A 26557-nucleotide genomic window follows, 5' to 3' on the forward strand; every position below is an offset into this window, starting at 1 on the left:
GCTTTCTATGTGGTAGGGGCTAATGGAAGTGATGGTTTTAGAGAGAAGTCTTTATGACGTGCCTGATTACCCCTCACCCCCCGCCATCCACCACCACAAATTCATCCCATCTCCTCCCCACATCCCTCTTGCCAGCACTGCACCCCAGTGGATAACCAAGCTTGGATTAGCAGTGACATCACACTGAAGAGATGGCTGAGCCCCAGTATGAGGAAGGGTGAGTACTTTGGTTTGTGTGTGTCAGATGGGTGTGAGTGTTATGTGTGTGTTCAAGTCTGATTAGACGGTGAGGGTGGTGGTGAGAGGGACGGGAGGATTAGAGAGCCATCTGAGAGTTGGTTAGGTGCTGACACCACTCCACCTCACCAAGGGCTCAATTTACTGAAGGATCAGAGTCATTTATGGTGGGCTGGGATTATTATCAGTTCAATAGGGCAATTTCTTTATTACAGTCACCTCTCAACCTGTGAAATATGGACACTTGTGATACATTTACAAATTCGTGTATCTTGTTTCGGGCATAATCTAGTGCTCTACTGTGCACGTAATTGTGCGTTTGAAGCAGGTACTGTAACAGCTTTAATATAATAATGTTTTAATCTAGTAATAATGCCATTTTCACTGTAAGGCTTAAAACAACCCCTCCAAATGAGGGAAGGCAGGCTATGTTTGAGTTGAGATACTCAGCAGTCCCTCTCAACTAAAGCTCTTGAAATGCACTGAGAAATTATATGCATTAGAAAATGCATATTTGCATGTTGATCCTTCAAAATGGTGCCTGGCAATGAATAGTAATCATAAACAGGTCCCTTTAAGTAGCTGGTTTGAGCCTTTAGACTTTAACACATACTTTTCATTAGCATATGTAGCTTCAGTTTACAAATTAGCCAGATTTAGAGTTCTTTCCATTTCCGTACATTTTAGCACACAATATTATACTTGGAAGAAAACCTGAAAACTTGAGTATGTTTTAAAATTTATGCGTAAAGCGCAAAAAGGAAAGGCTTTCAATTTTTAGACTAATTTTGACAGAAAAATAAACTGTCGTGCTAGCGTAAAGATGCAGACCCAACCCCTCCCCGTTCAGCTCTGTGAATACAAGTGATGAAAGAAGACTGATGCACATTCCTGAAAGACATTGAGTGAACCAGGAAGTAGTCATAACCATGTTGCTTGGCCAACACGTCCGAGATAAAACACTGGTCGTCCTCATTTGAAACGCTCGTTTTTGTTTCCTTCTACAAAGCAAGAAACAGCAATTCAATGAGTAATGCAACTTATGAGGAAAGCGTGTCCGGTAATATCGCGAGGTTAGCCAGTCGGCGTGAATGTGGCTCCTACTTTCCGCGGGCAGGAAGAACCTAACTCAGCACACTCTTCTGCAAGTGTGCTGAAGACTATGCAAAGGTTTTACTTAGAACTAAATTAAATGTACTTCATCTCTACCCAACATCGTTTTAGACGTAGGTCAAAGTTTTATTTATACCCCGAAGGGTCTGGAATACATGGACGCTAACGTTAGCTCGCTAGTTAAGAGGCATTTCAGTGAAAATCGTCCGTATTTCCCCTGAAAGAAACAAAATGTCCGCGGAGCACAGAGCAAGCTGGATACTGACAGGCACCGTGGTCGCTTGTGTCGCCGCTCTCTATGTGCCCTGTGTGCAGAGGACGGTCCCCGGTGGAGACTCAGGTTGGTGCTAGCAGGCTAGCTAACGCTCATTTGGTCACGTGGCTGTGTTGTGTTGCCGGGAGCCAATCATATTGCACCTTGTTGATGAAACCGCTGCAGCTTGACTGGTGCTGTCCATGGTGCTGCAAGTGCAGGTAAAGCGACGTTTGTCGACGTGACAACGTAAACAAACACATGCCAGACTTTGAGATACACATATATAAATTGAAAGAATCATTCTTTCATTCATGTTTTTAAATCGTCCGCGGTAAATACGAAAACCTCTAAATGAGACACTAATACCTTTTTTACTTCCAGTGTTTAAGGCTGATTTTGGAATCAACGCTGACTGATAAAGACAAAAGGCATTATTTCATAATATTCAGTCAGTGTAATTAACAAATAATGTAAAAATATACACGACTATCTGTATTTATTTCGTTGTTTTCTTTCTTATTCTTTTAAAATATCTTGACGTCAATTATCTTGACGTAAGTTGGTGGTGCTGTAAAGAACAATTTCCTGTCCAATTGACTTTGTGCACGTTAGCATATGCTACTTCCGGTGCGGAAACTCCTGTGGGGAGCTTTGTTTCCGGTGTCCTATTCGCGCCCTGTTTACGGTCCAAAACAAGTTAAGCAAATGAATGAATCAAGCGGCGATTTACATTTCTATAGATGTCTTGGGCATTTACCCAATATATCTGTAAATGATGTTCATCGACTTGTCGATATTTTTCCCCCACGCCTCAGAGCAAAAGAGAAAAGGGATTCAAATGTTATATTTCTCAGCTGTCCCTCATTCATAGCGGGTGTTATGTTCTAAAAATAACCAGTGATAGGTGAAATCAAGTAGCCAATTTTATTTTTTGACGGTGCAAAACGTTTCGTGGACATACAGCACTACACTTCAGAGTCACACTGCTAGCAATCAATGCAGCGATTCTGTACTGTACAGGAGAGACGTCACGGAGGAGATCGTCTGCAGCGATCCAGACGCAGGACACAATGTGACGTAAAAATAAGCATGCAAACTTGCACTAAAAAATCCGCGAAACAGCGAGGTGAAAGGTGAACCGCATTATTAGCGAGGGACCGCTGTAATTTTGAAGGTAAGTCACAACATACCCTTCGTAAATACTAATGTATAGAAACCGTTACCAGCAATCATTCATTTTTTGTGTGGCTTTTTTCAGGGTTTGTTAACATGCTGTGTAGGTGTGTACTTGACTAGCTGATATCGACATAACGGAAACATCTGGTTTGACTATTCTTCACCTGTAGTTTGAATGATGAACATTTGCCTGTTTAAATCATAAGACCAGTCATTATACAGAGATGTGCTTCTGAATGTGGACGATGTGTCTTCTGCTGCAGTAATGCAGTTCTGCTTGTGTTGAGTGATGTAAACAAGTGATCGATCTAAACGCTTTAAACGTCAAAATTGATCATTAGATTTTTTTATGACACAACAGCGGTGAGTGTTCCCACCTTCTCCTCTTTGTAACTTAACGCAATCTTTCCGTTTTCGAGTTTTGGACATGATTTTGGAGTATATCTTCGCAGTAGCGATTGACAAAGTAAAGCTACCGGAAATGCACAACCCCACATCCGGTCTCAAACCAGGAAGTTAGCATTGTCTCGTGCACATAGTCAATTTGAGATGATGTAGTTTAATGTAGTTTATGCTTTTCTGTTCTTTAAACTCAGCTGCTTTTAGTTGTACTTGTACTCGTTTACTTGTAATTCTATAACATAACTTATTTGGATTTCGTTGAAGTCTGTAGAGGTATAACAGTTCTCTAAAGTCACAGTTTGGTTCACACCTATTTTTATTAAGAGTGACTGAATAGGAAACATTTTAATGATTTAAATGTGATTCAGTCGTTACTATAAAAACATGCTTTGACCCAATGTTACCTGCTACACATAGGTACAATGGTACTGTAAAATAAAATTGCAATTTTTAAAAAAAAAAAAAAAATCAAATAATTGCATATTATGTGTTTCAGAACTGTTAACATTTTCATTTTATTTTGCGACATATTAATTATTTTATTTTTTAACAACGGGTGCTCTTCCTGATACAATCCCAAAAGGTATTTGTGTCTCTCGCTAGACCAAACCAGCAACCTTTTGTTTGTTAGGTGTTTGTGCAAACCATGTTTGACTCACACCTAATTGCACTTTTCCCCCACATTTTATGCATTTTTAGATTTTTCTGACTGTTGGGTAATACAGACACCATAATTGCTGACAAAGCACTGTTGACAGCCAGTCACTACAAATAATTGTCCTTGTTTATTTAAATTCAATATTTTGTGTGCATGCATAAACCTAATTTACATTTAACACGGCTTACTGTGGACTTGAATGTATTCCACTCAGTACCTTCCGATGTGTTTTCCCAACATTCTTGTAATGCAGTTTATGAAGGAGTGCCTTGAACAATTACAAACAGTGTTTAGAAGTGATACCAAGGTTACAAACTTGTAAATTATGGACTTGAGGGCATGAAGGCTCTGCTTGTTAGGTTTTTACTGCTTTGGCGTGCGAGCTGCAGAAGGGAATGCATTTTTGCAGAATGAAAGCATAAGAAAAGCTCGGCCAGATATAAGCGAGGAGAGATGAAGCGAGAGCGGGCAATTGGAGTGCTGAGTAGCGCTGCTGGTTGTGCTGCTGTCTAACGAACAGGGCCTTTGAAAAAATGGCCAGCCCCTTCTCCACAGTGTTTAGGGACGGTGCAGGATGCCCGCTCTGATAGTGCCAGCTGAACACCCTTCCGAATTCTCCAGGTCTCCGTCTCTGTGTCCTAATCTCTTTAGGTGTGATGTGCCCTGGAGAGGCTTGAGCGCAGCCCCACGGGTACGCTGTTGTCTAGGAATGTGGAGTGTGGAAATGATGGGGATTATGGGAAGACTGGTGTGGGTGCCCATGCTCCACAATCACAAAGACTCTTGGCACCCATGCTGCTACCCCGTTGAGTCAATATTTTCCCTTTTTAGTATTGGGGCTGCAGAACTGCATCTCTGTTGCACTGAGATGGATGTTTTGGCTTGGTATTAGTTTGAGTTTCAGTGTTGAATGGTGTAAAAGTGTGCCACTTCTAAGGGGAAAATGAGTGAAATTGAGAAGCCGATGAAGGATGAGAAAGTGTGATGTTAAATGATGGCAGGTAGCTGGCGGCTCATGCCAGGTGAAATGGAGCTGTGGAAACATTTAAGCTGTGCAGGTGGAGGAGTTCTGACTTCATGGTCCATTAGACTGATAAGAGTTAGGGCTCCTCATGTGGCAGAAATTTAGGCATCGTAATTCACTGTGTCAGCAAGGTTGCAAAATATGAGAGGAAACCAGTGCCATCTGAAATCCAGCCCTTCTGTTTTGTAAAGGTTGTTACTGCATCACTGCTCATGTCCCTACTGTGCAGATGTTTGTTTGTTTGTTTTTAAATATATGTAACAGCACCAACAGCTGCTCAGATTGAAACAGCTGTATTCTTTTCTTCTTTCTTACGTGCTATATGTTTGAAAACCAGTGAACACAGGAGAGCAATATAAATTAATTTACCTTAATGTGATTTAATGGAATTGCGTGTAGTGTCTTACGGATTCGACATAGCTTGTAAAAGTGATAGAGTCTGCAAGAAACAAGGCCAGCGTTTCATTGGATGTGTTTGACGGAGGAAGGGACTACCCGTCTGGTACCAGTAGAGGGGGCTGTCCTGAACCTAAACATTTATCAATGTCATTTAATCTGAACCAAATTTCAATTTTCATGAGTGGGAGATGCAAACATTGGGTGAGAAATCAGTATAATTTGAAATGCTCTGGGTGTATTCTGGCACAAATGGGTTTGTGCCCAGATACATTAAAGCTCCCTCAAAAAGCTTTTAGGGGTTTTCTTTTCACTTTGTGCTGCGCCTCACACAGAGCTTGTCAAAAAATTGTGCAGCCGGCTTTTATTTTTACAGCTTACTTCATTCTGTGACTGTCACCGGCGTAGCCTTTCTGTTTGTGCCCAACGGACTAAACGAGACATTGAGACATTAGGAGTGTGGGAGCAGGAGAGAGGCACGTAGAGCAGCAGAAGAAAGAGGAGAGGAAAGGACCCTAATGCATGGGGAGGATGGGACTGGAAGCATTATTCTCAGATCTGCATATGTGTGTCTTTGTGTGACAGAGCATTGGAGGGGGAGTCTAATGGTTTGTGTGTACGCTCGTGTGTTTATATCTGTGTGTATGTGCCGGAGAAGGGAGGGAGGCATCGGGGGAGAAGTGAAAGATGAAGAGAATGAGCGTGCCGCTTAGGAAATGTCACACTGGGAAGATTTGCAGGTTTTGATCCTGGCAAATTAATGCAAAACCCCAGTGCAAGTATTTGATTTGGGAAAACTTTGGGAGCAGACTTGTCTCTTAATAATAATTATTGGGTTTACATTAATTTCCTCCCCTATTCTCTTCCACAGGAGAGCTGATCACCACTGCTTGTGAGCTGGGGGTAAGTATTAGCTGTATTGTTTAATCAATTCACTCATTAACTCTTATAAGCATTAAGGAAGTTTAATTAAGCATGGGCAGAAAGCAGATTAATTTACTTTCAGTCCACAGGTTTTTCCTCTTCTTTTCTATACACTTATTTTACTAAGTTGCAAGTAGAGAATGCCATAATTTGCAACCCGTTTTTCAAATCCAATTAAAGTCAATGGTAAGGCGATGGCTTTTGTAGGCTTTGCCTTATGTACGGTATAAGGCTTATTATATCCACCCCTCTTTTTTGTGTGTGTGTGTAAGCCGCGAAGAATGAACTAAATCGGGTTAACAGTTATAATAAGTTTTATTATTTAATAAAGTTTATTACGCCGCTGTGATCCTTTTAGGGAGGCTGTGTCGGTGTCACTATGCCAGTAATCCTGCCGTTAGTGCTGCAGTCCGTGTGGCCTGCCTGTCTGCCTTTCAGGCCTCCCCAGGGCCTTGCAGGCCATCTCTGGGACCCAGGCTGCTGGCCCCCCTCTTCTGATCCCCAGAGCTTGAGAGTTCTCCTTCGCTTTGCTCCCTGTGGCCTTTATCGCTCAGCTGTCCTTTAGCTGCATGTCTGTACACTGCTGTCAGCCCACACAGTCCTTCCTCATGCTCTTAATCGCTCTTCATTTTGGTGACGTTACCCACCTGCGTGATGCTACCATTTAGTTCACCACTCTCGGTGCTGGAGCTTTTCTTTCTCTCATATTTACAGCCTCGCTTTTTGCTCATCGAGTTATTGCGACGCGCCTTTTCCGTTCCCAGCTCCTCACTCAAATTTTAGCAAAGCTGTTTGCATGTCTGCAAAAAGATCCTTTGCCGTGTTCGAGGTAACTGGTGAGTCAGTCACACTCTCACCTTTCGGCTTTCTGTTCATTCGAAGAGCTGCCCCTTCTCACTGCCTGCATGCTTTGTGTTATCTGTGCCAGGGAATGAGTCTGTGTTTAATGACTGAGCCCTTATCTGGGTGGAAGAGACTTAGTGGCTAATTGCTGCGATTGCCAAGATCTCCCAGGCGAAAATGACTACGGCTCTGCGGTGGTTTGGGGGTTGAGGCTGGCGAGCACCACGTGTTATACCACGGGCTCTAGGGAGCTGCACTGTCCTTGGGAAGAGGCCCGCAGCAAAGAAGTGAGAAAAGGGGAAAAGAAAGGGAGTGTAGGGCTCTCGTATGACAGCACAGTCAGAGTAAAGCCAAGCAGGATGTTTCTGACTCCTCGCAAAATTCATGTGTGCTTACCTGCTGAGGATAAAATGTTGATACAGCAATATATTAAATCCCTTTCTTGTGCGATAGAATTACAGATATGGTACACCATTGTTAAAAATCAGAGTTTTTAAAAGTACATTTTGTAGGGACTCTCCACACAGTCCCGATGTATCGGAGTCACTACCGGCGCTTATCACATAATTAAGGGAAAACAGAAGCTGAAGAAGAAGAAATTTAAAAGGGGAAAAGAGAGCTAAAAAAATAAACAGTTTCATTACTGAAATGGAGTAAAAGTAATTCATAGTGATGCATGCACTACATTGCAGGGAATAAATAAATATTTTCTTCTATTTGTCTTCTGTTTTTTAAAGTTGCACAGTTAAGGTGCATATATCATTGATTATTGTCTCTTAATGTATAAGGTATTGTGATACAATCATCATCGTGGTAAACCTATTGTGATAGCATCACATTGTGAGCTATTTTTACACATACTGCAGCTCTTTTTCTAAACATCAGTGGTTTGCCTGCCAGATCTCTGGGATTGTGTCAGTGTGTGAATAGCAGATCACTGAATTTAACACTAGTGAGCAGAATCACGTGTTTTTGCCCCTCACTCACTTTATCAAAGCTGCTTCCCTTCCCAAACCAAATGGAGTATTTCCTCTAGTATAGCAGTAAGAACGCATCTCCTGCTATATGCTGCATGTAAGAAAGGAGCACCTGATTCTCCCAAAAGTGTAAAAAGTTCACGTGTGAAATGGCCCTTGTCTTTGTTTTTGTGTCTTTAGGTGGCCCATCCTCCAGGATACCCACTCTTCACTCTACTGGCTCACATGGCTATGCGTCTGCTGCCCTCACTCTCTCCAGCCCACAGCGTTAACCTGATGAGTAGCCTCCTGGGGGCTGCAGCTTGTGGTGGCTTCTGCATTACTGTCTGCAGGTAGGCATATGAAAAGTGTGTTTCCCCATTCCAGAATTTCTTGATGCATTATGTTCTGTTCTGGATTTTAGTTATTGTATAAAAAGATTACATTGGTGTACTCTGCAATCGAGTAGGTATCAGTAACTGAAGTACTAAATTCTCAAACAGAACTTTAAGGAAGGCACAAAGAGCCTCCCTCCTTCAGCAGAGGAGCCTTCTGGTGACTAACTCACATCAAGGGAAGTAACAATAATAAGAAGACATTTTTGAGTGGCGGCAGTCTTTAAACATTCCCCTACTGACTTTTTGCATCGTGAAGCTGTCTGGAACAGAAAGTGGTATTTTTGGGCCCTGACTGACAGGCAGTGGTCTCCCTGATCCTCTGTTCAGTATTCAGAAGCAGAACCCAGTCGCCGTCCTCCCTCCCAGCACCTTACCCTCCCTGTTTACCTATCAGCCACCCGTTGTGAGAATGCGTGTATGTGTATGTATATCCCAATTATTGTGCCCTCCACCCCCCCCAAACCTGACATCCCTGTTCTTCTGCCCCCCCCCACTGCCCAGCATGCTCCCAATCCTGACATGGCACGATTTCTAATCTCTCCCCTTCTTGCCTCCTGGGTCTGAGAGGAACAGGATCACTCTCTGCGCTCCTCCCTCTCCCCTCTCTTCAACTACCTCTCCCCTCGCTCTGTCATAAACACAGTTTACGGTCCCCGCATTGCCATCTACCCACCCTGCAGCTTCGCCTGCTGCTGACCGTATCATGTAAGGAGTATTTTACCCCTTCCTGCTTTGTCTGTGTGTTTATCTTGCATGGTTAACCAGACTGCCTTACATCACACTTTTTGCTGATTTTACTCATTTTCCACACTGCATTTTGGTGGCAGCTTAGTGTCAACATTTTACCTTTTTGTCCCTGTTTGTGCATACTGGGCTGTTTCCAACCATGTCATATATTTCTAAGTTACTATTTCCAGAATAGAAATTGTTGAATATGATGTAATTTCTTCCTGCTGTACACCTTGGCAGGCTGTGAGGACTCTGTGATAGCGGGAGGACAGCAAGTGAAAATGAAATTGTATGTGTTATAAAGTGCGCAGTGCTGGGCCGGCTTCCTGTGTGCTTGGCCAGTGTGTGCGATGTGGCAGGAGGTCTGGAGAAGGTCAGGGTACAGGGTCAGCCCTGCTGAAGTAGGGCAGGGACTGGAGAGGGAGAGCTACCCAGGGGACTGGCCTTAAGCCCAGACTGCATCAGTCTTAGACCCTGCCCTGTCTTACTGTTTCTGAGAGGTGAACCAAAGGCTGCCAGCTTTCACCAGTGTTCCCAGGACAAGGCAAAAAGGACCAAACAATAAAAAGAGGGTTAAAAAAAAAAAAAGGGGGGGGGGTTTAAAACGCTGCACTTCTTTGTCATGCTTGAACTGGACATCCTTATTGCTCCCCTGGTATTCATGCTTTTGATTGGACTCCGTTCTTCGCCAGACATTTACAGTTATTTTGAGGGCCGAAAATATCCATGCAGTCTGCTGATATTTGGCTCCTATTTTGCATGTTAACCGTAGCCCCAGTTTATAATCTCGGGGGATTTAGATCCAGTTGTGGATTATGGTCAAGTAAAAAGTCATTAAAAGGCTCTGCAACCCCCCTTACCCACAACCGCCAGCTAGGGTTGATGAGTGGTGAGGACTTCATCCAGAGCGCACAGTTACACCATATAAGCTCTTAAGTGTGAATGTATAATCTACGCTTCCAGTTTAGAGAAATAAGCATAAAAGGTTTTAGTCATTATCTGTTCAGGGCCTAGACTGGGATGAGCTATGAGGCTGTGGATCAGTTGGCACACTCAGGTTACTGGGGGGTTACTGGAGAGGGCAAAAGATGAGAGAACTGGGCGAGGGTTCCCGGATGGTCGAGACCTGCTTCTTGGTTCTGGCGTGCAGGGCATTTGTGTGATTTAACCCTGTCAACAATACTGGCATAAATGCCACAGCCATGCAGAGACCCTCTGTTCAGGCCTTTCCCTCAGATGAAATGCCAAAACTGACCAGCCGTTCATACCTGCTCTGCCCTTGTAGTGAGTGTGCTGTGTCCCAACATAATTAATTTCTTAAATGTCATTTGTTGTTTTTGTCCCTTTGTTGGCCCTCCTAAACAGTTTTTTTTGTAACTACTTCTCATTTTTTTGGTTTTCATTTGCTGGGAAATAGGCCGACCTCACCCTCCCAAACAAATTATTGCTTTGTGAAATTATGTTCAGATGGCAAAATATTTTGAAGTTAATACGGGTACTCGAAGTCAGTTTCTCTCAAATAATAAATGGTAAGACCTTGAAATTCATCTGGAATATACCCAACATTGTGAGCCTTTGATGTATCAATTTAAATTAGTCGGCCAGATTGCCGTGTTTAATGTGGGGGAATGTAAGTTGATAGGCTTGGAAGCCACTTCTCTCTCTTGCATAAGTTTAAATGTAGCAATTTAGCTTCCCTTTGATTTGTCAATTACAGTTTTCTTTGCTTGATCATATAGTTTGATGGCCGAATTGCATGTCTTGTTATGTTTTCACACCACGGCCTGACAAGCCTTTGAGGATGGTGGACGTAATGATAATTACTATCGATTGCACTTGGAGGTTCACAGAGAGAAACATTTGGCTGGTGGAATGCTAAAGGCCTCAGCTGTGAGTCTCTGGAGGAATGCGCAGCAGGATTATCCAGACAGCTCTGTATTTTGTGCTCTCTCGTTTCATAGTTTATCTGCTAAAGCTGCTCTGAATCTCTGCTACCTGAGAGGAATCTCTCTCCATTCCCCAGCTTATCCCGAGACACCGCGAGCAGACGCGTTAGCGAGCTGACAGCCATCACAGCAGAAAAAAAACCCCAACTTCGCCCCGCTCAGTCATCAGCACTTTTCGGTTTGATCACATGATTACATAACAGGCCCGTTGAAGCACACCAAACGTGTCTGGCCTCCCTCTTTCCCCGGCGGCCCTCGAGAGAAAAACCGCACACCTGCGAAAGGCTCCCCTGCCAAGAGCTAGCCCATGTGGCACAGCTGACACCTCAGTGGACGGGAGGGTGGGCGTGGTGCCATCCCCTGCCGCGTGCTGCATCCCCAGCTCCTTATAAGGACCTCCACCATATGGTCCCGATGGTGCTTTCTCTCCTTGCTCAGGTGGGTTGTTTTTCCAAAGGGGTGGGGTTGTGTGTGTCTTGTTGAGGTCGTGTCAGGAGCGACGTGTGGGGGAATTGTTTTTAGCAACCACTGATGTGGGTTTGCATCCAAAAAACAGCTGAACAGAGTTGTTTTATTGGGTAATGCTCTCACCTCTTCCTGTAGGTGGCAAGGATGCCCCTCCCTCTCACGTCTGCTACTCTTGGATAAAATCTTCAGCCCGAGTATCCATAGAGAATACACCCATTACTGTTATTTTTTTAAATTTATTTATGAAAATGCAGAAGACAATTTTAAGTTTGTCTGTTTAAAAGGCCTCAATCGCTGGACCTTTTGTTCCTATTCTGCAGTATCTCATCCGTCACATTGTAGTCCAACAGACCTCCTTTACTCCCACCCTCCTCAGCATGACCAATGGTTCCCCCAGGACTCATCCTCTAATACAGTTAAACAGATGTCTAATGAAGATGTTATTTCCTCATTACTGGCTACGGGATGGGGATAGAGCGGAGGAGGGAGGAGGGCTAGATAGACAGCAGAATACAGTACCAGTTTAATATTCCTTTTGCCCGTGGGCCCGAGATTGTGTCTGCTTCGGACGTCAATATTACATTCCTCACCCACCACAGGCAGTCTTAATAAGGCACCAGGCACAGAGACGGATCAGACTCGGCAATTACAATTCACCCAGAATTAGTTAATGGAATCTATACAGCAACATTTATGTATCACTGGTGTGTGCCTAATGACTTTGTTGGAAAAAAGCAGCAATAAAAAATGGCATTCAGTGAATTGCATAAACACGGGATTTTTCTAAATTGTTTTTTTTTTCACCCCCCTCTTCCTGTAATTTTTGTGTGTTGGGTGGAGATTAAGATGGCATTCTGGGAGAAATTGTCATGTCAGTGGCTGCATTGTTTGAACAGAATTGTGGTGATTAATTTTACACGCACTTGTAGCGCTGGAGCGCTTTCTTGGAGGAGGGGTGTCTGAGCGGCAGAGCCAGGACCCGTGTTTACCCTCCTTTCAGCGCAAACAGACAGCGTCTTCTTCATACACCGCACGGGGGAAGGAAAGATGGGGAAGTGCTTGGTTTGGAGACTTGTTAGACTTTTTTTTCCCCTCCTGAAACATACAGTGTGGACGTCAGTTAGAAATCAGATTTTCTCAGTTAGTTCTTATTGTAGTTTAAGATGAAATAATCAGGAAAAATATCATAAACAGCCGTCATTCCAGTGGTCATTCCACCAGCTAGCAAAGTTAAAATATAATAAAATGTGATATGATAGGTAATTATAATCAATATTTTATCTATTAAAGGGAAGTGAAAGGGTAACTGTATGGATGTCAGTGCTGCCATATTACTAATATCAACAGTAATATCACCATATAACACGATTGTTATGTTTCTGTTTAAATAACCATGAAAAATAAATATAAATAAGATTATGACATATCATTTTATCCATTTTGAACTCCAATTGAAATCTTAAAATTAGCATTGCATACCTAAACAATTGTGCAGCTGATAGATGATGAATTTATAATAATCACAACAGCAGAAACGAACATCTCCTGGCTTTTACTCTCAAGCATAAATTAAGCTCTTGACTCTACATGTAATACTGCACATTGCATATTTTTTTATATTTTAAACTCCAGTGTCGTGTTTTTTGAAGTGCATTTTTTGTTGATTACCCAGAAATCTACAAATCTTTCTGCTCTTATGTGACAAAATAACTTAACCCATTTGAACTCAAAACAGCAGAAATGTATAAAATCGTAAAACAGTTCGATCGTACTGTCATGATGTAATTCCTCTGAAAGAAAATTAACATTGGGTCATTTAGTAGTACTAAATCAAAGCCAATACTTTGATTTACTGACATTCCTTAATGTTTGTGTATCAGTTGCAGATTGGCTTTGAAACTTCAAAGCAATACATCATACCCCTGTCATATAATAGCTGCTAAATAGCCTGCCTGGTGTCCCGGCCAGAGGGGAGCCCTGGGGTGTTTGCTCGGGCCAGCTGGAAACCTCAGCCTCAGCCCGAGCAAGGCCACCCCCTCTCTCTCGGGCTTTTTACCCTCTTCAGGAATGTGTGATTGTTTTCCAGCACCGCTTAACCCAAACCACCACTCGGTTAGAGAACAGTGCGTTGTTGATCCGCGATGGCACAGCTGTGGTATTGTCTGTTCCCCGGGGTGGTGTGTAACAGCGGCTCTCTTAGCCAGCTCCATTGTGAAGCTTCATTCAGTGCAGAGTGCTGGTGTAGGTTTTTTGTGTGATGCTGTTTAGCGCAGACGACCGATGCTGGCATGTCTCTGGCCCATACTGTAGAACCGAGTGTGTAAATGAGGCAGGTTCTCATTTTGACACTTCAAAGTGATTATACTGAGCCTTTATTGTGTCCTTGAAGGGGACATTGTCTCTCGTATCATTGTCATTTTTTATTTTATTTACCTTTAATCCTCCCTTTTCAGCCTGTGCTCCTCTTTCATATTATTCAAGTTGAATTATGGATAGTTTTTTTTACTTTATTTCCAAGTTTGTGTTTCGTTTCAGGCTTTAAGTATATTGGTCATTCCTTAATTACCCAAGTGATGACACAGGCATTTTTTGGCAGGTTGGATCAGTTCAGGGTTGAATAGTCTCGTTGTCAGCCGTGTTATTCTCCTGCCACGTCCCAACCAGTCCATTGTCACTGAGCCACAACATTTCAGTACAGCGGCAGCATCCTGCACAGCACTGAGTCGTGATAACAGGGAACACGGCCACACTGGTGTCAAAATGTGTCCTGCTTTATCCGAGCGCCCTGGGAGCAGCCAGCCTGGAGAATGAGCTGTGGAGAGGCTGACTGGGACCCAGGTGGTCCCGCGCAGACAGACAGGTCATTTACAGGCTGCACTGTACACACATCACTGGCTTCTTACTGACTGACAAGCTCTAACAGAGAGATTTGTCAGGCACTCAGGGAGAATAAAGAAGTTCAGGAACAGAAGTGTGTGCCTGTGTGTGTGTCTTTGAATATGTGACGAGTGCTGGCTATCAGACGAGCTTCAGAAAGAGGAACAGACTTGGTGTAATAACCCCTTCTTTGGGACCCCCATGACTGCTCTGCACCCCGTGCCACCCCCAAACCAGCCCCCCGCTAGGTGCATGAGCTGTGGGTTAATTGTCATGTGAGGAGGTAAAATTATGGGTGCGGGAGGTCTTTGCACCTCAACAAAAGTCCCCATCTGCATCCCCCCACCCCCCTCTAGAAACGCCACCCTTCTTCATTTTTCCTTCAAGTTACAACTAATTCCTGGAGCGGTGCAGCGAGGAAGTCGCTGCTATCGCTTATTAAGACCCACTCCTAGACGCCACAACCCCCCAACCCCATTAAGTGCATGCGCACACACATACGTGTGCTCATTCAGCAGGCTTGCCTTACAGAGAACACAGAAAAAAATAGTGGAGAGTAGCAGAGAGAAAACCCAAGAATAAAAGGGGAAGTAGTCAGCAAGCTAAAGTTTTTTTTTTTCCACCCTTCTCTCGCTCTCCCTCTCCTTTTTTTCCTGATTTACCGCGCTTTCCTCAGAAAGCTCCATTGTTCCCCTAGCCTAAGTCTCATCAGGCCTTTTGTGGCTGACTATCACAGCGGCAGGCAGAGAGCTGGAAATGTATAAATGGTATCATGCCTTGTGATTAATGGCGGTGCTTATGAGTCAGGTCTGATAACGGGCCTGCTCTCTACTCAATTTCAGATACCGTTAATGGAATCTGTCTTCTGCGATTGTAATGTGAGAGCGCCTAATTTGCTATGGAGCTTGAAGCTGTCACCGGCAAGGGATTGTGGGGTCATAAGGGACCTGGCAGCCGTTTGGCCTGCAGCTTGTATCTGCGGTGCTGAATAGAGCAGCTCTCTGCCTGTCAGTTAGCTGATAGGCTGATGAGGACTCTAAGCCACTCCACACAATGGCGGAAAGGGCCATACTGCCTGACTTCCCTAATTGTCGAGCCTGCTCATATTTCAGAGCCAGCATGCTGGGGACTGGGTTGCCTTTTTTTCCTTTTCTCTTCTTTCCCTTCTCTCTTCTTGAACTTTTTTCTTCCTTTTTCTATATTTCATCCTACATCCCGCACACTGTCTCACCCCGTTAATGCACACTTTTCTGCACTATTTTCCTTTTCTTTCCCTTCTCCCCATCATTTGTCGCCTCACTCTCTCTCCCCCTCTGTCTCTCAGTTTAGTAAGTGGTGGGTCTTAGCGTATGACAGATTATCCCAAGTTTGCTTCAATTACCGCAGAGGAGATGGAGACAGTACAGGAGAGGAGGAAGGGGAAAACTTTTGTGCACACATTATATTTAAGAAGCTGAGGATAAAGTGCTATCTCCACCACGGTGGTTTCTGTGCCAGTCTGTTCAAGATCAACCGGCTGCTCGAGAGGGACTTCTCATGATATGTGAATTACCCCAAATCGCTGAGTGTTTTTCAAGGTCTTGTCCGAGAAGCAAACTTGGGTAGAAGGAAGATTATAATGGGTCCCCAAATTAGTTATAGGGAAGTGGTGGCTTTTTTGATAACAACATTTAAAATTTGTGTGAAGCTGCTGACTTTGTTATTTTCTCTCTGTTTTTTTTTTTTCGTGTGTCGTTGCAGTGCAACTTTGATAAAAAAAAATTGAAAAAAGCAATTTAAGTTCTGCAGCCTTTAGAAATACTGTTTTTGAGGTTCATTTTAATGCAGTCGTTTTAAACAACTGAAACATCCAGATGGTTAAATTAGTACAATAGTTAATTTAGTTGACCAGATTGTAATTAACTTCTTGTCATTGTCCTCCGATGCAGTCGTTTCTAAAGAGTAAAACCCTCTTTTTCTACACTTTCAGGTTGGCAGGTCCTGGTCCTGGAGCAGTGCTGGCTGGTGGGCTGTTCGCTGTGTCCAGACTCAGCTGGCAGTGGTCCATGGTGGCAGAGGTCTTCACCCTCAATAACCTTTTTATTGGCCTTCTCTTCTTCTTGACCGCCAGCTTCCGCTGTGCTGAAAATGCCATGCAGAGGAAGAAGGTAACTCAAAACACCACGCAACAGATGCAACACACACGTTATGTTTTATTCAATGTAAACGCACAATGCTGCACTGTTTTGGTTGTCCCTGTTAGATTGCACACTGGGGGGCATTATGCTGTGGCTTGGGGCTCTGTAACCAGCACACACTGGTGCTGTATGTGTTGGTCATCATTCCTTGGGTCCTTTACCGACTGTGCTCTCAAAAGGTAAGTCACAGGGTCTCTTTAAATAAAGAGAATTATAGATGGCAAAGAAGAAATAGGCTGTGTGCAGTTTTCTGACAGAAATAAAAAGACTACAAAAACAAGATTTTTTCCTCACATATCCTCTTAAAAGCTGCTGTTTGTGAGGTGCAGCCAATCAGAGGGAAGTTGGTTTAAAGGGAGAGGAGCTAAAATGGCTTTAAGATAGATATAAATATGGATTGTTTTAAACTCTGAATTCTAAATATATGAAGCTGGAAATTAGCGTAACTTCAAAGTTACTGTTGGTCTAAGAAAAAAGGGGCTTTTAGGGAAAAGCATGACCAAACAAGGCTCTCCAGTCTTGTTGACACACACACGTTCCATTTTACTTTCTTGCTTACGGTTTGGACAACATGAATTTAAGAACATCTTATCCTTGTATTTAAACAGGAGCTGTCTTTGCGTGGCCTTGTATCTCTGGGATTCTGTTTCCTCGCTGGCTTCCTGCCGTACATCTACCTGCCGATTTCATCCTACCTCAACACAGCCCGCTGGAGCTGGGGTGACCAGACCACCCTGTCGGGTCTGTTGACCCACCTGCTGCGAGCTGAATATGGCACATTCTGTCTGGTAAGTGTTGCTTGCCTCGCTGCATTTAAACAGACCCTGACCTTGTTGGCTTAGCTTATATTGATTTTTGTTTTGCAGGCAAAGACAGAAAGCTCGGTTAACCTGACCACAATGCTGCAGTAAGTAAACAGTCTTTCTGCTGTTTGCACGTGAAACTTCCCGGTCTGAATATCGTAAACAGCACAACAAGATGGTCATTTAATGCGTATAATGACCATCAGCTAAACTCACATCATCGTTTCCCAGAACAAAGTAACATCACTGAATTTCTAGTTTTTGTGGCCAAAGCAGCACATTTAGTCCGTCTCGCAGGAAACAGTATGTTTCTCATCCATAAACTGCCCAGCATGTTTGATTTGAGTATTTCATTTCTATTTAGACAGTAGGATCTAGGATGGAGAAGGGAGGAAAGTAGGTCGATTTGATCTGAGGCACAGTGAGGGCACGTTTGGGACTAGAGATGGAAGACCCAACTGCTCTTTGCAGTGGTTCTGGTGATTTACACAGGTTTAGCCACATACACACGCACACCAAGCCATTATAAGGGCCCACAGTCATTTCTGCAGCCCATCTCTTCCCTTACTCTCCCCAGCAGCTTTTGTTCTTCCCATTCCACTCTCTCCCATCAAAGCAGAACTGAACCTGCTTAGAGGGCCAAATCACTGTGTTCTCTTTCTCCAGCAGTTTGAAATGATCACTCAGCTCTGGTGTTTAAGCGTGACAAGCTGTGATGACAGACATTGCAATAGAGCTTGAGAGATTGTATTTTTCCACTCTAGCACCTCCCCACCCCCTCCACCCCATTCCCTCCCTTGCTTCCCTCTGCTACCGCCACCACAGTCATCCCATTCCTGGTATCTTTCTCCAGCTGACGGGATGGGGTGCGTGTGCGTCTTAAGACCCCCCACTACCAGCCCCCCCTCTGCCAAGCACCCACCCCTTTCCATCACCCCTGCTGCTTGATGGACAAGCACACCTTCAAGATGGGGAAGAGAGGCGAACATGACAGGCATGTCGCACTGGAGACGTAAACCCACTGGAATAACTGACACGCACGCACACACACACACACACACACACGAACACACGCTCATGAGCACATTCACACATAGTGTACATTGGGAGATATAGAGACTCAATAAGCTGTCAAATAGAGATGGGTATTAAGGAAGAGGCAGGAAACTATCTCTCCGCTCTGAGCAAGCGCTGTGTGACTGACAGGCGCTGTGAGGAGAGGATGGGGCTGTGGGGGGTGGATGACACAGTCATTCGTATCTGTCAATCCGATTGAAAGGAGGAGTGCACAGTCCAAGGAGTTTGTTTTGATAGGGGATGAAGGGCATTTAATAATTGGTGTCCTTGAGTTCAGTAACAGGGAGGCTAATTGAGCTTGTCTTCGGTGTCCGTCATGTCTCTGTGTGTGTTTGTGTGTGCAGGGCTCAGTTGGACCACTCCCTGGCAGAACTTTCACTTCCTGTCTTGGTACTGGCAGGAATGGGCTTTGCGCTCTCCTCATTGGACAGGTAAGGATGAGTTGGATGCCAGCGTGCAACACACCAAACTCTGTCACGCACATCTCAGCACCCACTTCAACTACAAAAATCTAATCCCCTGGAGTAAAAGACAGGGAACAAAACCACTGACAAAATGCTGATCTTAGAAAAAAAGAATACAAAACAACACTGAGGCACCTAACTGTCAAACTGTCACGACGCTCCACATTCAGATCAAGAGGATTTGATGTGTATTTTGGATTTTCAAAATCATGTTTGTGTGTACAAGTAAATCACTGCCTGTATGCATCTATATGTGGCAGCGTGATCCTGTAATTCATTACAGGAGAGCCTTTGCTGGGATCTGTTGGGTGGAGCTGATAAAGCCCCAGTAATGCCCCAAAGCCCCGCAGGGCACAAGCTATTCCCCTTCTCCCGAGGTGCACTTCAATAAACTTGGCTACATACACAGACAGATGATGAAGAAGAGGAAGGTCGTCTAATAGATTGCCCAAAGGAAACCCGGCAAATGCTTATTTGCCCCATGTTAAAGTGTAAGGTTATAAATATGATTTAATTTGCTTTTTAGCTATGGTGCTTGTAAGTGAGGAAAACGTAAATCAAGAAAAGCTTGAGTGAGTATAAGTGTCCGGCTGACGGAGATCAGCAAATCAGTTTGTTGGCAGGAAACTGTGCTCCAGACTGAAAGCTTGTCTCTTCAGGTTCGGACGATGGCTTATTTTTTTGCCACGAGGGGAAATTTTTTCTTTTTGGTGTATAAGAACGTTTTACAGCTGTACTGTAATGAGTTTGTGATTCAGCGGTTGGCACCGGCTCATTATGACTCAGTCTGCATTAGAAAATCAATCATGCACCTCTTAGCTTGCTGGCAGATACGTTTTCTCTCAGGCTTGTGATCCCCGTCCGTGCATTAATATTCTTACAGACTTATTCAAAACAAGTATATTTTTACAGAGTAAATAGACAAAGTGATACATTAGACTAAAAATATGGAAATGGCACACAGAAAAAAAAGGAAAGCTGGTTAAATATTTGTGCGCTGAATAACCCGAGGTGTCCCGTCCTAGGAGGTGTCGCTCAGTGTCCTGGCTGTTAACTGTCATGCTGGTGGTCTACTCGCTGTTTTTTGCATGGAGAGCCAACCTGGACATTAGCAGACCCTTACTGCTCGGAGTGGTGAGCTATAAGACTTTTATGTTCTTAGACATCTTTTCTCATATCATAGCTGAAGCATCACACCTTGTGCTCAGCATTGAATTACAAGTTTGTCTCAGTTTTCAATATTCTGAAATAAAACCACAGTGACAGCAGCGTACTGTATGTTGATGCTGATCCTGGTCCAACGGTAAAGCAAACCCAGAAAAAAACAAAGCAAAGCAAAAAAAACTACAGAAAACACTTATTTGCCTGTGTGTGTGTGTATGTATGTGTGTGTGTGTGTGGTATACACTTGTATGGTCACTTCCTGCAGGTTGAGCGTTTCTGGCTCCAGAGCGATGCTGCAGTGTGTGTGCTGGCAGGCCTCGGCTTGAGCCGGACTCTAGCTGGGCTGGAGAGGAGGCTGGGCTATGGGGGGTTGTGGAAGACCACAGGCTGGGTCTTCACTGCAGCTCTGCTGGCACATATGGTGCACACCAATCACAGGTGACTATTGCACTTGCTAACAGTAACAAGCTTGCTGTTGTTTGGTGTGATGAAAATCTGCAGTGCTGTTGATACACAGTCAGGAATTACTGTGGTGTGCAACAGTGGTTTTCATTGCACAAGTCTAAAATGGTAGATTTCAAGCAACGAGTTTAAAATGCTGACTTTAAATTTGAAGATTTGTTGTGTTGTTGCAGTTAGACTCATTTCGGCCCCGGCCTCAGAATTGCACTGCATGTGAATGAAGACACTACCAAAGGAACGCAAAGGCAGCACTTTAAATGTATTCTCATTGTTTAATTTAAAAATCCAGCGCTCCGAACTTTAACTCCTTACAAAATCCTTACAGTTCCATTTCCACTGTTGTATATTTGCAGTAAAAGGGCTGAGTTAGGGCTTTGTAACGTCTGAATTTGGAGACAATTAGAAAACTAATTCTTAACAGCAAAGATTTTGATCACAGTGGACATAATTATTGTAGCTGCATTGTTTTTTTTCTTCTACAGGCTATTAGTGATTTCAGGCTCTAATAGTGTTTTTGTGTCCGACCGCTCGAGTCTTACGGTTTCTTTTCAGATACTCTGCAATCCATGTATCTGTCAATTTAATGTTTTTACATTATTCATGTTGCAGTAACTACACTGAACCCAAATGCATATGAAGAATGAAGTTAAATACTTCTGCTTTGTAAACTTTAAATGATGTAAAAACTCCCCTCTTCTAGCTCCTTCTAAAATCCCTATGCACAGTTTTTCCTGAGTCAACCTGATTTGTTTCTCTTTTGCTTCTCTGCGCTTCATACTGCAGGTCTGAACTCCACATGTCAGGTTTTTTTCTGCTCACCCCATGGTAGGGGCTAAAGAGAGGCACGGTTAGCACATAGATTCTACTCTCAGAGCTCAGTCTGAGATGTTAGCTGTCCGAGAAGGCAGATTACACCAGCGTAGCGCTGGGGAGTGCCAGACAGCCATCACTGAGCGGCTTTGATCAAGGGGAGAGCATGGCCTGTGCTGTCAGACCCATCACACCTGTCTCCCCACGATTAGATAGGCAGCTAGAGTGAGGGGAAGGGGCGGGGGCACTGACAACTTACCCTCAGAGCACCTTGAAAGCGTACCTACAGACACTCACATATACACTGCTGCACACATCTCACACACGCTTCTGAGCAGGGGTAAAGATGTGTTTAACCGTTTTTAAAATGGGAGAAAATGCAACTTCTGTTTTGATGCTAGTGTAGAGTAATTGCTTGCATATGTGCTGATGATCTTAGGGAGTGTGATCAGAGTGGGAACACTGTGGTGGAGAGGTTCGGCAGGGAGCTTCTGGCCTCCTTCTCCAAAGACTCAATCATCCTGACCAGAGGAGATCTGCCTGGAAATTCTCTGCGATACCTGCACTACTGCCAGGGCGTACGGCCTGATGTACGCCTGGTTGATCAGGAGGTCAGGAGGTTTTCCCTGTTCCCCGTATTGAAAAGATTTTTCCTTCATAATATAAGTTAAGGAATTTTATTTATGACGAAATTGTTCTGTCTTATTTTTCTTGTCCATTAAAACCGCACTATATTCAAAAGAGATTCAAAAAATAAAGGACAAAATGTGAATGAAGTGTGATTTCTCATGATAATATAATGTTTGACATATTTTGGCAAAATGTAAAAATCAGCTTTGTGGTAACTGAAAGAAATTAATTGAAAATCATAAATTAGACCCTTAAGTCAGCAAGTAGAGGCCTTATAAATTGGTTGTGTTGTCTTATATACTTATTAGTTTGTATATGTTATCAGTATGATTCATCAGTTGCTTTAAGATATAATGACACAAAAATCCCTTTAAACTAATTGCACTGATGATTGTTTAACTGATAATCGACTGGTTATAAATATTTCTCTGGGATTGGTGGTGCTCTTTGTTCTCACTAGATGATGACATATGCTTGGTATGTGGCCAAGCTGGCACAGCACCACCCTGGGATCCACTTTCCCGGCCGCTGGTGGGACCCAGTCAACCCCGAGGAGAAAGGCACCTTCAGTCTCGATCAATTTCTGTCCCGCAACACGCAGTGAGTGTCTCAGACACATGAAAAGAGCAGAGGGGGAATAAAAGGATGTTAAATGGAAAGAGAGAGAGAGTGAGTGAATTGGGAGGGCAACAATGAACAAGTGGGTGATCTAATGAGGCAGAGATCAGCAGAATGGTCGACACAGTGCAAGCACAAGATAAGCCCACAGAACTGTTGAGGCCATAAAAGGAGTCTGATGAACTACAAAAGTCAGCTAATCTACTTGCTTTGGTTAAACGGTCTCTGGTGAACTTGCTGCTGCTCCCATGATTCACTCCTTCAGGAGGAACTGAGATCCAGAAATTGGATAGTGCCTTGTTAATACCAAGCCCACCAGGGGGCAGTGTTTGCCAGGCCAACATATATGTATCTCTGTGGGGGCAACACTGACCTGTGGGATTAACCCTCGGGGTCTGTGAGAAGCGCAGGGCTGATGGGAACCTAGAAGGTGCTGGGATGTGAGGAAATTTCTGTCACCATGTTGTCACTGTGTGTGTCATTATAAACAGCTACCCGGAGATAAAAACTGAGGGCACGAGCAAGCCTCTATCTAAGAGTTTGTCTCTGTTTTTCTGCAGGAGGGATGTGTTTGCCTGCATCGGGCTTCCTGATGGAGACCTGAGCTGGGAACACAGTTATTCCCGCTGGCCCCTGGGTGTGTGTGACTACTTAGTGCCCGTTCAGAAGCAGTTTCACCCTGAAGAGTGGGCTCATCGTACATGCAATATCTATAACTGGAGTGATCCACACAACAGGTTAACAGTTAACTCTTACCTTCATGCGTATTTCAGCCTGGATTATACTATTAAAATAATATATATTTAGATTGGTGTTGGGGATGTCATGTTATGCTCATTGCTCTGAAATTCAACCTAACATGTTAAATGTTTTTAGAAAAGTTAGATCTCTTTGATCTTCATTTGAATTTTCATAACATTTCAGCGTAGCTGATTTTTAAATGGTTAAAAATTAGCACGGTTTAATTTTTAAGGTCTGCTGTTGGCCAAGAAAATAAACAAATCCTTTGGAGCGAAAAAAAAAATCTCAGTGCTCACTTTTCTCTCTGTGGTCTTCAGTCGTCCCTCCACAGACTCCACAGAACGTCCCTCAGTGGGCTTGTCCTCTGTTCTCCATGCTGTGATCCAGCTCTTTGTGAATTTTACCAGAGCAAGACATTAGGCCCTTAGCCATCTGAAATGAGACTGAAGATGAAAAATAATGAGTTTCTTATTGCGTTTTGTCAATAACTGTGTCAAAAGTGGAATTAGTCAAAGCTCCATATTTTGTTGCTGTTGCCAGGAGCCCTTCATTCACTCAGATATCCACGGCTGAATACTGTGACATTATTTCCCGCACCCTCACGACAAGCGTGTCTGCCGATGCCCACAAGCCAAATATTAGCTCGGAAACCCTGCTAAAATATTCTTTTGAAGAAGAGGTCAAGTGTTTACAGTCAACAAAGTGGGGAAAAAAAGGCAGATGTGGTTTTACTCCATGTCTAATGTGCTAGCTGGTATTGTTGCTCAGTCACTTAATGTTTATGCAGCAAACATTGATGTTTAGTGTATCAAAACCTGCACAGCCAAGTGGAACAATATATTCACATAAATAATCATTTATAGTTAGTGGAACTGTGAATAAGCCAGCGCGGTGCCTGAAGGTGGTTTAGATAAAGAAATGATTTTTTTTTCTCCCCATGTATGAACAGTTTCCATCCTGCATCCTGGGAGCGTGTTGCTAATGAAGAGATGTGGCAAGCCAGGTATGCTGAATGCTTTACAGCGGATGCTAGTTTTCTTGTTTGAAGTGGATGTATACTTTCGAGCGTAAATAAAAAGCTGTGTCACGATGCATATTGCCCCACCAGAACATCTCCATAAACCAGTCTTGTGTGGTAAAACATCTACACGTACAATGTATTTGGTGCCGGCATCTACATAAATCACTCCATTGGAGTGGTGCGTCTGAGAGTGTAGATCTGCATGGCTCATCCATCCAGCACTTAGCCCTGAGCCTGCGTGCTTTGTTTCAGGATGAAGACGGCTTTCTTTCTGTTTGACCTGGCTGAAAGGATGCAGGGAGAGGGGAAAGCTCGCCTCTTTGAGCTGTCTTACACTGTGAGTCTGACCCCCACCTGCAAACACTTTACCACAGTAGGGCAGATTAAAATGCATCAGGAAAAGCATGAATGTTTTTATGTTTATCTCTGTTTTTTTTTTTATTGCCGGGAAGCTATATAAGGAGATTGTTGAGGCCCACTCCGACTATCCTCCAAACTGGGACAAGAACCTGGCTCTGGCTTGCGAGAGGCTGCTCCGCTCCGGTCACAGGGGTTACAGTGCAGACAGCCTACTGACCTGCAGTATCCAGCACTTCAGTCTTTACTTAGAGAAGGACCCCACTGATCCCCAGGCACCCGCCATCCGCTCAGCCATTACTCACCTGCTCCAAGAGAGAGACAGATTCCGACAAAGCCGGAGGCAAACCCCATAAGATCCATGGAGCTGGAACAATGGAAATTATGGCTGAGCCAATGTGCCTCTTTGTGTGGTTTTAAGGTGACGCTCTATGTGGATCAAGACTGGTGCACTGGTGTTAAGTTTGGCTAAATGTACTGTGCCAAATTGGACTTGTATGTCAGAATTTGAAATGAAGGGAAATGCTGGTGGATAAGTTCTTGTTTGAAGTTACCAAACAGAGCTAACACTGTGCTACGTCTCATTTGATGAATGTTTACAGTTGACCAGGGGCAGGGCATGACTTTAGGAAGCCCTGCCTGACCTCAATCAAGCTCTGCACGCTTCTCTTAAAGTCACCCATTCAATTGCTTTATCGTTACATCTCGTTCTCCCCCTCTTTTTTTTTTTTCCTATTCTGCTCTCAGAGCTTTTAACGTGCTGATTATTCTGCCTCAGCCTCTGCTCTACTTCTTTTTCTCACATTAGGATGGCAAGACCGAGATTGAGGGAAACCCAATTTGGGGGCAGAAATGGGGGATTAGAGCGGCTGTTTAATCTAGGACAGACTTGTGCTGTGCCACGCAGCCTCACTCCACATCAGTGGCAGCCCTACACACCCACCCACCCCTCTATCCTTCCATCAGTCTATCTTAGATGGTCCTTTAAATGTTTAAAACTAATGGATTCGATGAGTGCTTTTTTACCCCCCTCTCTCTCTCTCTTCCTTCCTAACATGAGGGCAGTAATCCCTCTTGGATTTAAATGAAATGTGAAATGTCACAATGCCAGGGACCCTTTTAGAGGTGCGTTTGTGCGTGTGCCCATGTGGGCATCTATGTTGATTTGGGTCTGCATGTGTGTGAGAACATGCTTAAATCTCCACTCAGCCCCCTCTCCTTGCCAGAATTGCTCATAAACCTATTCGATAAACAGATCGGCACACTGAAAAGCAAAATGCTTTGATCATTAGAGAGACACAAAGTCATGGAAAGTTCACGGACAAACGCAGATACGCAAGATTTTCGATGCTCGACTCACAGAAAAATGGAATCTCAGGTCTGTGAATGTCGGGAAGAGGTGCCGTCAAACTTAGTCTGACTGGACCAGGGTTGTTTGAAGAACACCCCTGAAGTACACCTTTGTATCTGACGCATCAGTTACACACTGTTTTTAAAAATGTTAGTGTTGATGTTAATGAACCTCGTGCCATGAAATTTGTTGTGCAGAGGTCAAATCAGCATTTTGCCATAAGCTTTATAAAACGTTTCTGAAGAAGCCTGCTGTTTGAGATACCAGCGGAAAGCGAGGGACAGTGAGTGCATGTGCAGTTTTCTCCGAATGTAATCTGCCCTCTGTGTTCGCAGGCCTGGTTAGCGGCTGTCAGCTGGCTGGATGATGAGGTTCGACCTGCTGTAGCGCAGATGGTTTGGTTTCACATAAAAACAAGGGGGAAACTGTCATTCTGCTTTCTACAGATTAAAATATTTCAATAAAGATTTTTTTATGTA

At 43.8% G+C, this 26557-nt stretch overlaps 1 protein-coding gene across 3 annotated transcripts; it reads left to right on the forward strand.

Annotated features, from left to right (window-relative positions):
• The first annotated feature begins 1146 nt into the window (after positions 1-1146).
• tmem260 (transmembrane protein 260) lies at positions 1147-26557 on the forward strand. 3 transcript variants are annotated; one of them, XM_084914075.1, is made up of 17 exons: positions 1625-1690; positions 2627-2780; positions 6134-6165; positions 8187-8338; positions 16373-16550; positions 16646-16759; positions 17189-17368; positions 17447-17487; positions 18805-18891; positions 19950-20058; positions 20354-20526; positions 21800-21971; positions 22451-22590; positions 23169-23345; positions 24299-24352; positions 24623-24707; positions 24823-26557. In XM_084914075.1, exons 4-17 carry the CDS (start codon positions 8232-8234, stop codon positions 25081-25083), a joined length of 1878 nt encoding a protein of 625 aa, XP_084770201.1. In that variant the 5' UTR covers positions 1625-1690; positions 2627-2780; positions 6134-6165; positions 8187-8231; the 3' UTR covers positions 25084-26557. The 3 variants fall into 3 exon arrangements, with proteins under 3 accessions (XP_084770200.1, XP_084770201.1, XP_084770203.1); XM_084914074.1 differs by lacking the exon at positions 2627-2780 and having other exon boundaries at positions 1147-1690; XM_084914077.1 differs by lacking the exons at positions 1625-1690; positions 2627-2780 and adding an exon at positions 5499-5870.

The sequence above is a fragment of the Perissodus microlepis genome, chromosome 19, assembly GCF_051167445.1.
Source record: "Perissodus microlepis isolate ML-2025 ecotype Zambia chromosome 19, ASM5116744v1, whole genome shotgun sequence".
In the NCBI taxonomy this organism is placed as follows: Eukaryota; Metazoa; Chordata; class Actinopteri; order Cichliformes; family Cichlidae; genus Perissodus; species Perissodus microlepis.

What these genes read in the sequence shown, in the direction of transcription:
- tmem260 (XM_084914074.1), top strand. Translation starts at nt 1,582, where the DNA reads ATGTCCGCGGAGCACAGAGCAAGCTGGATACTGACAGGCACCGTGGTC. An exon ending in AATATGGCACATTCTGTCTG is followed by an intron (nt 17,369 to 17,446) that starts GTAAGTGTTGCT and finishes TTTGTTTTGCAG; the next exon opens with GCAAAGACAGAAAGCTCGGT. An exon ending in GCGCTCTCCTCATTGGACAG is followed by an intron (nt 18,892 to 19,949) that starts GTAAGGATGAGT and finishes GTCCCGTCCTAG; the next exon opens with GAGGTGTCGCTCAGTGTCCT.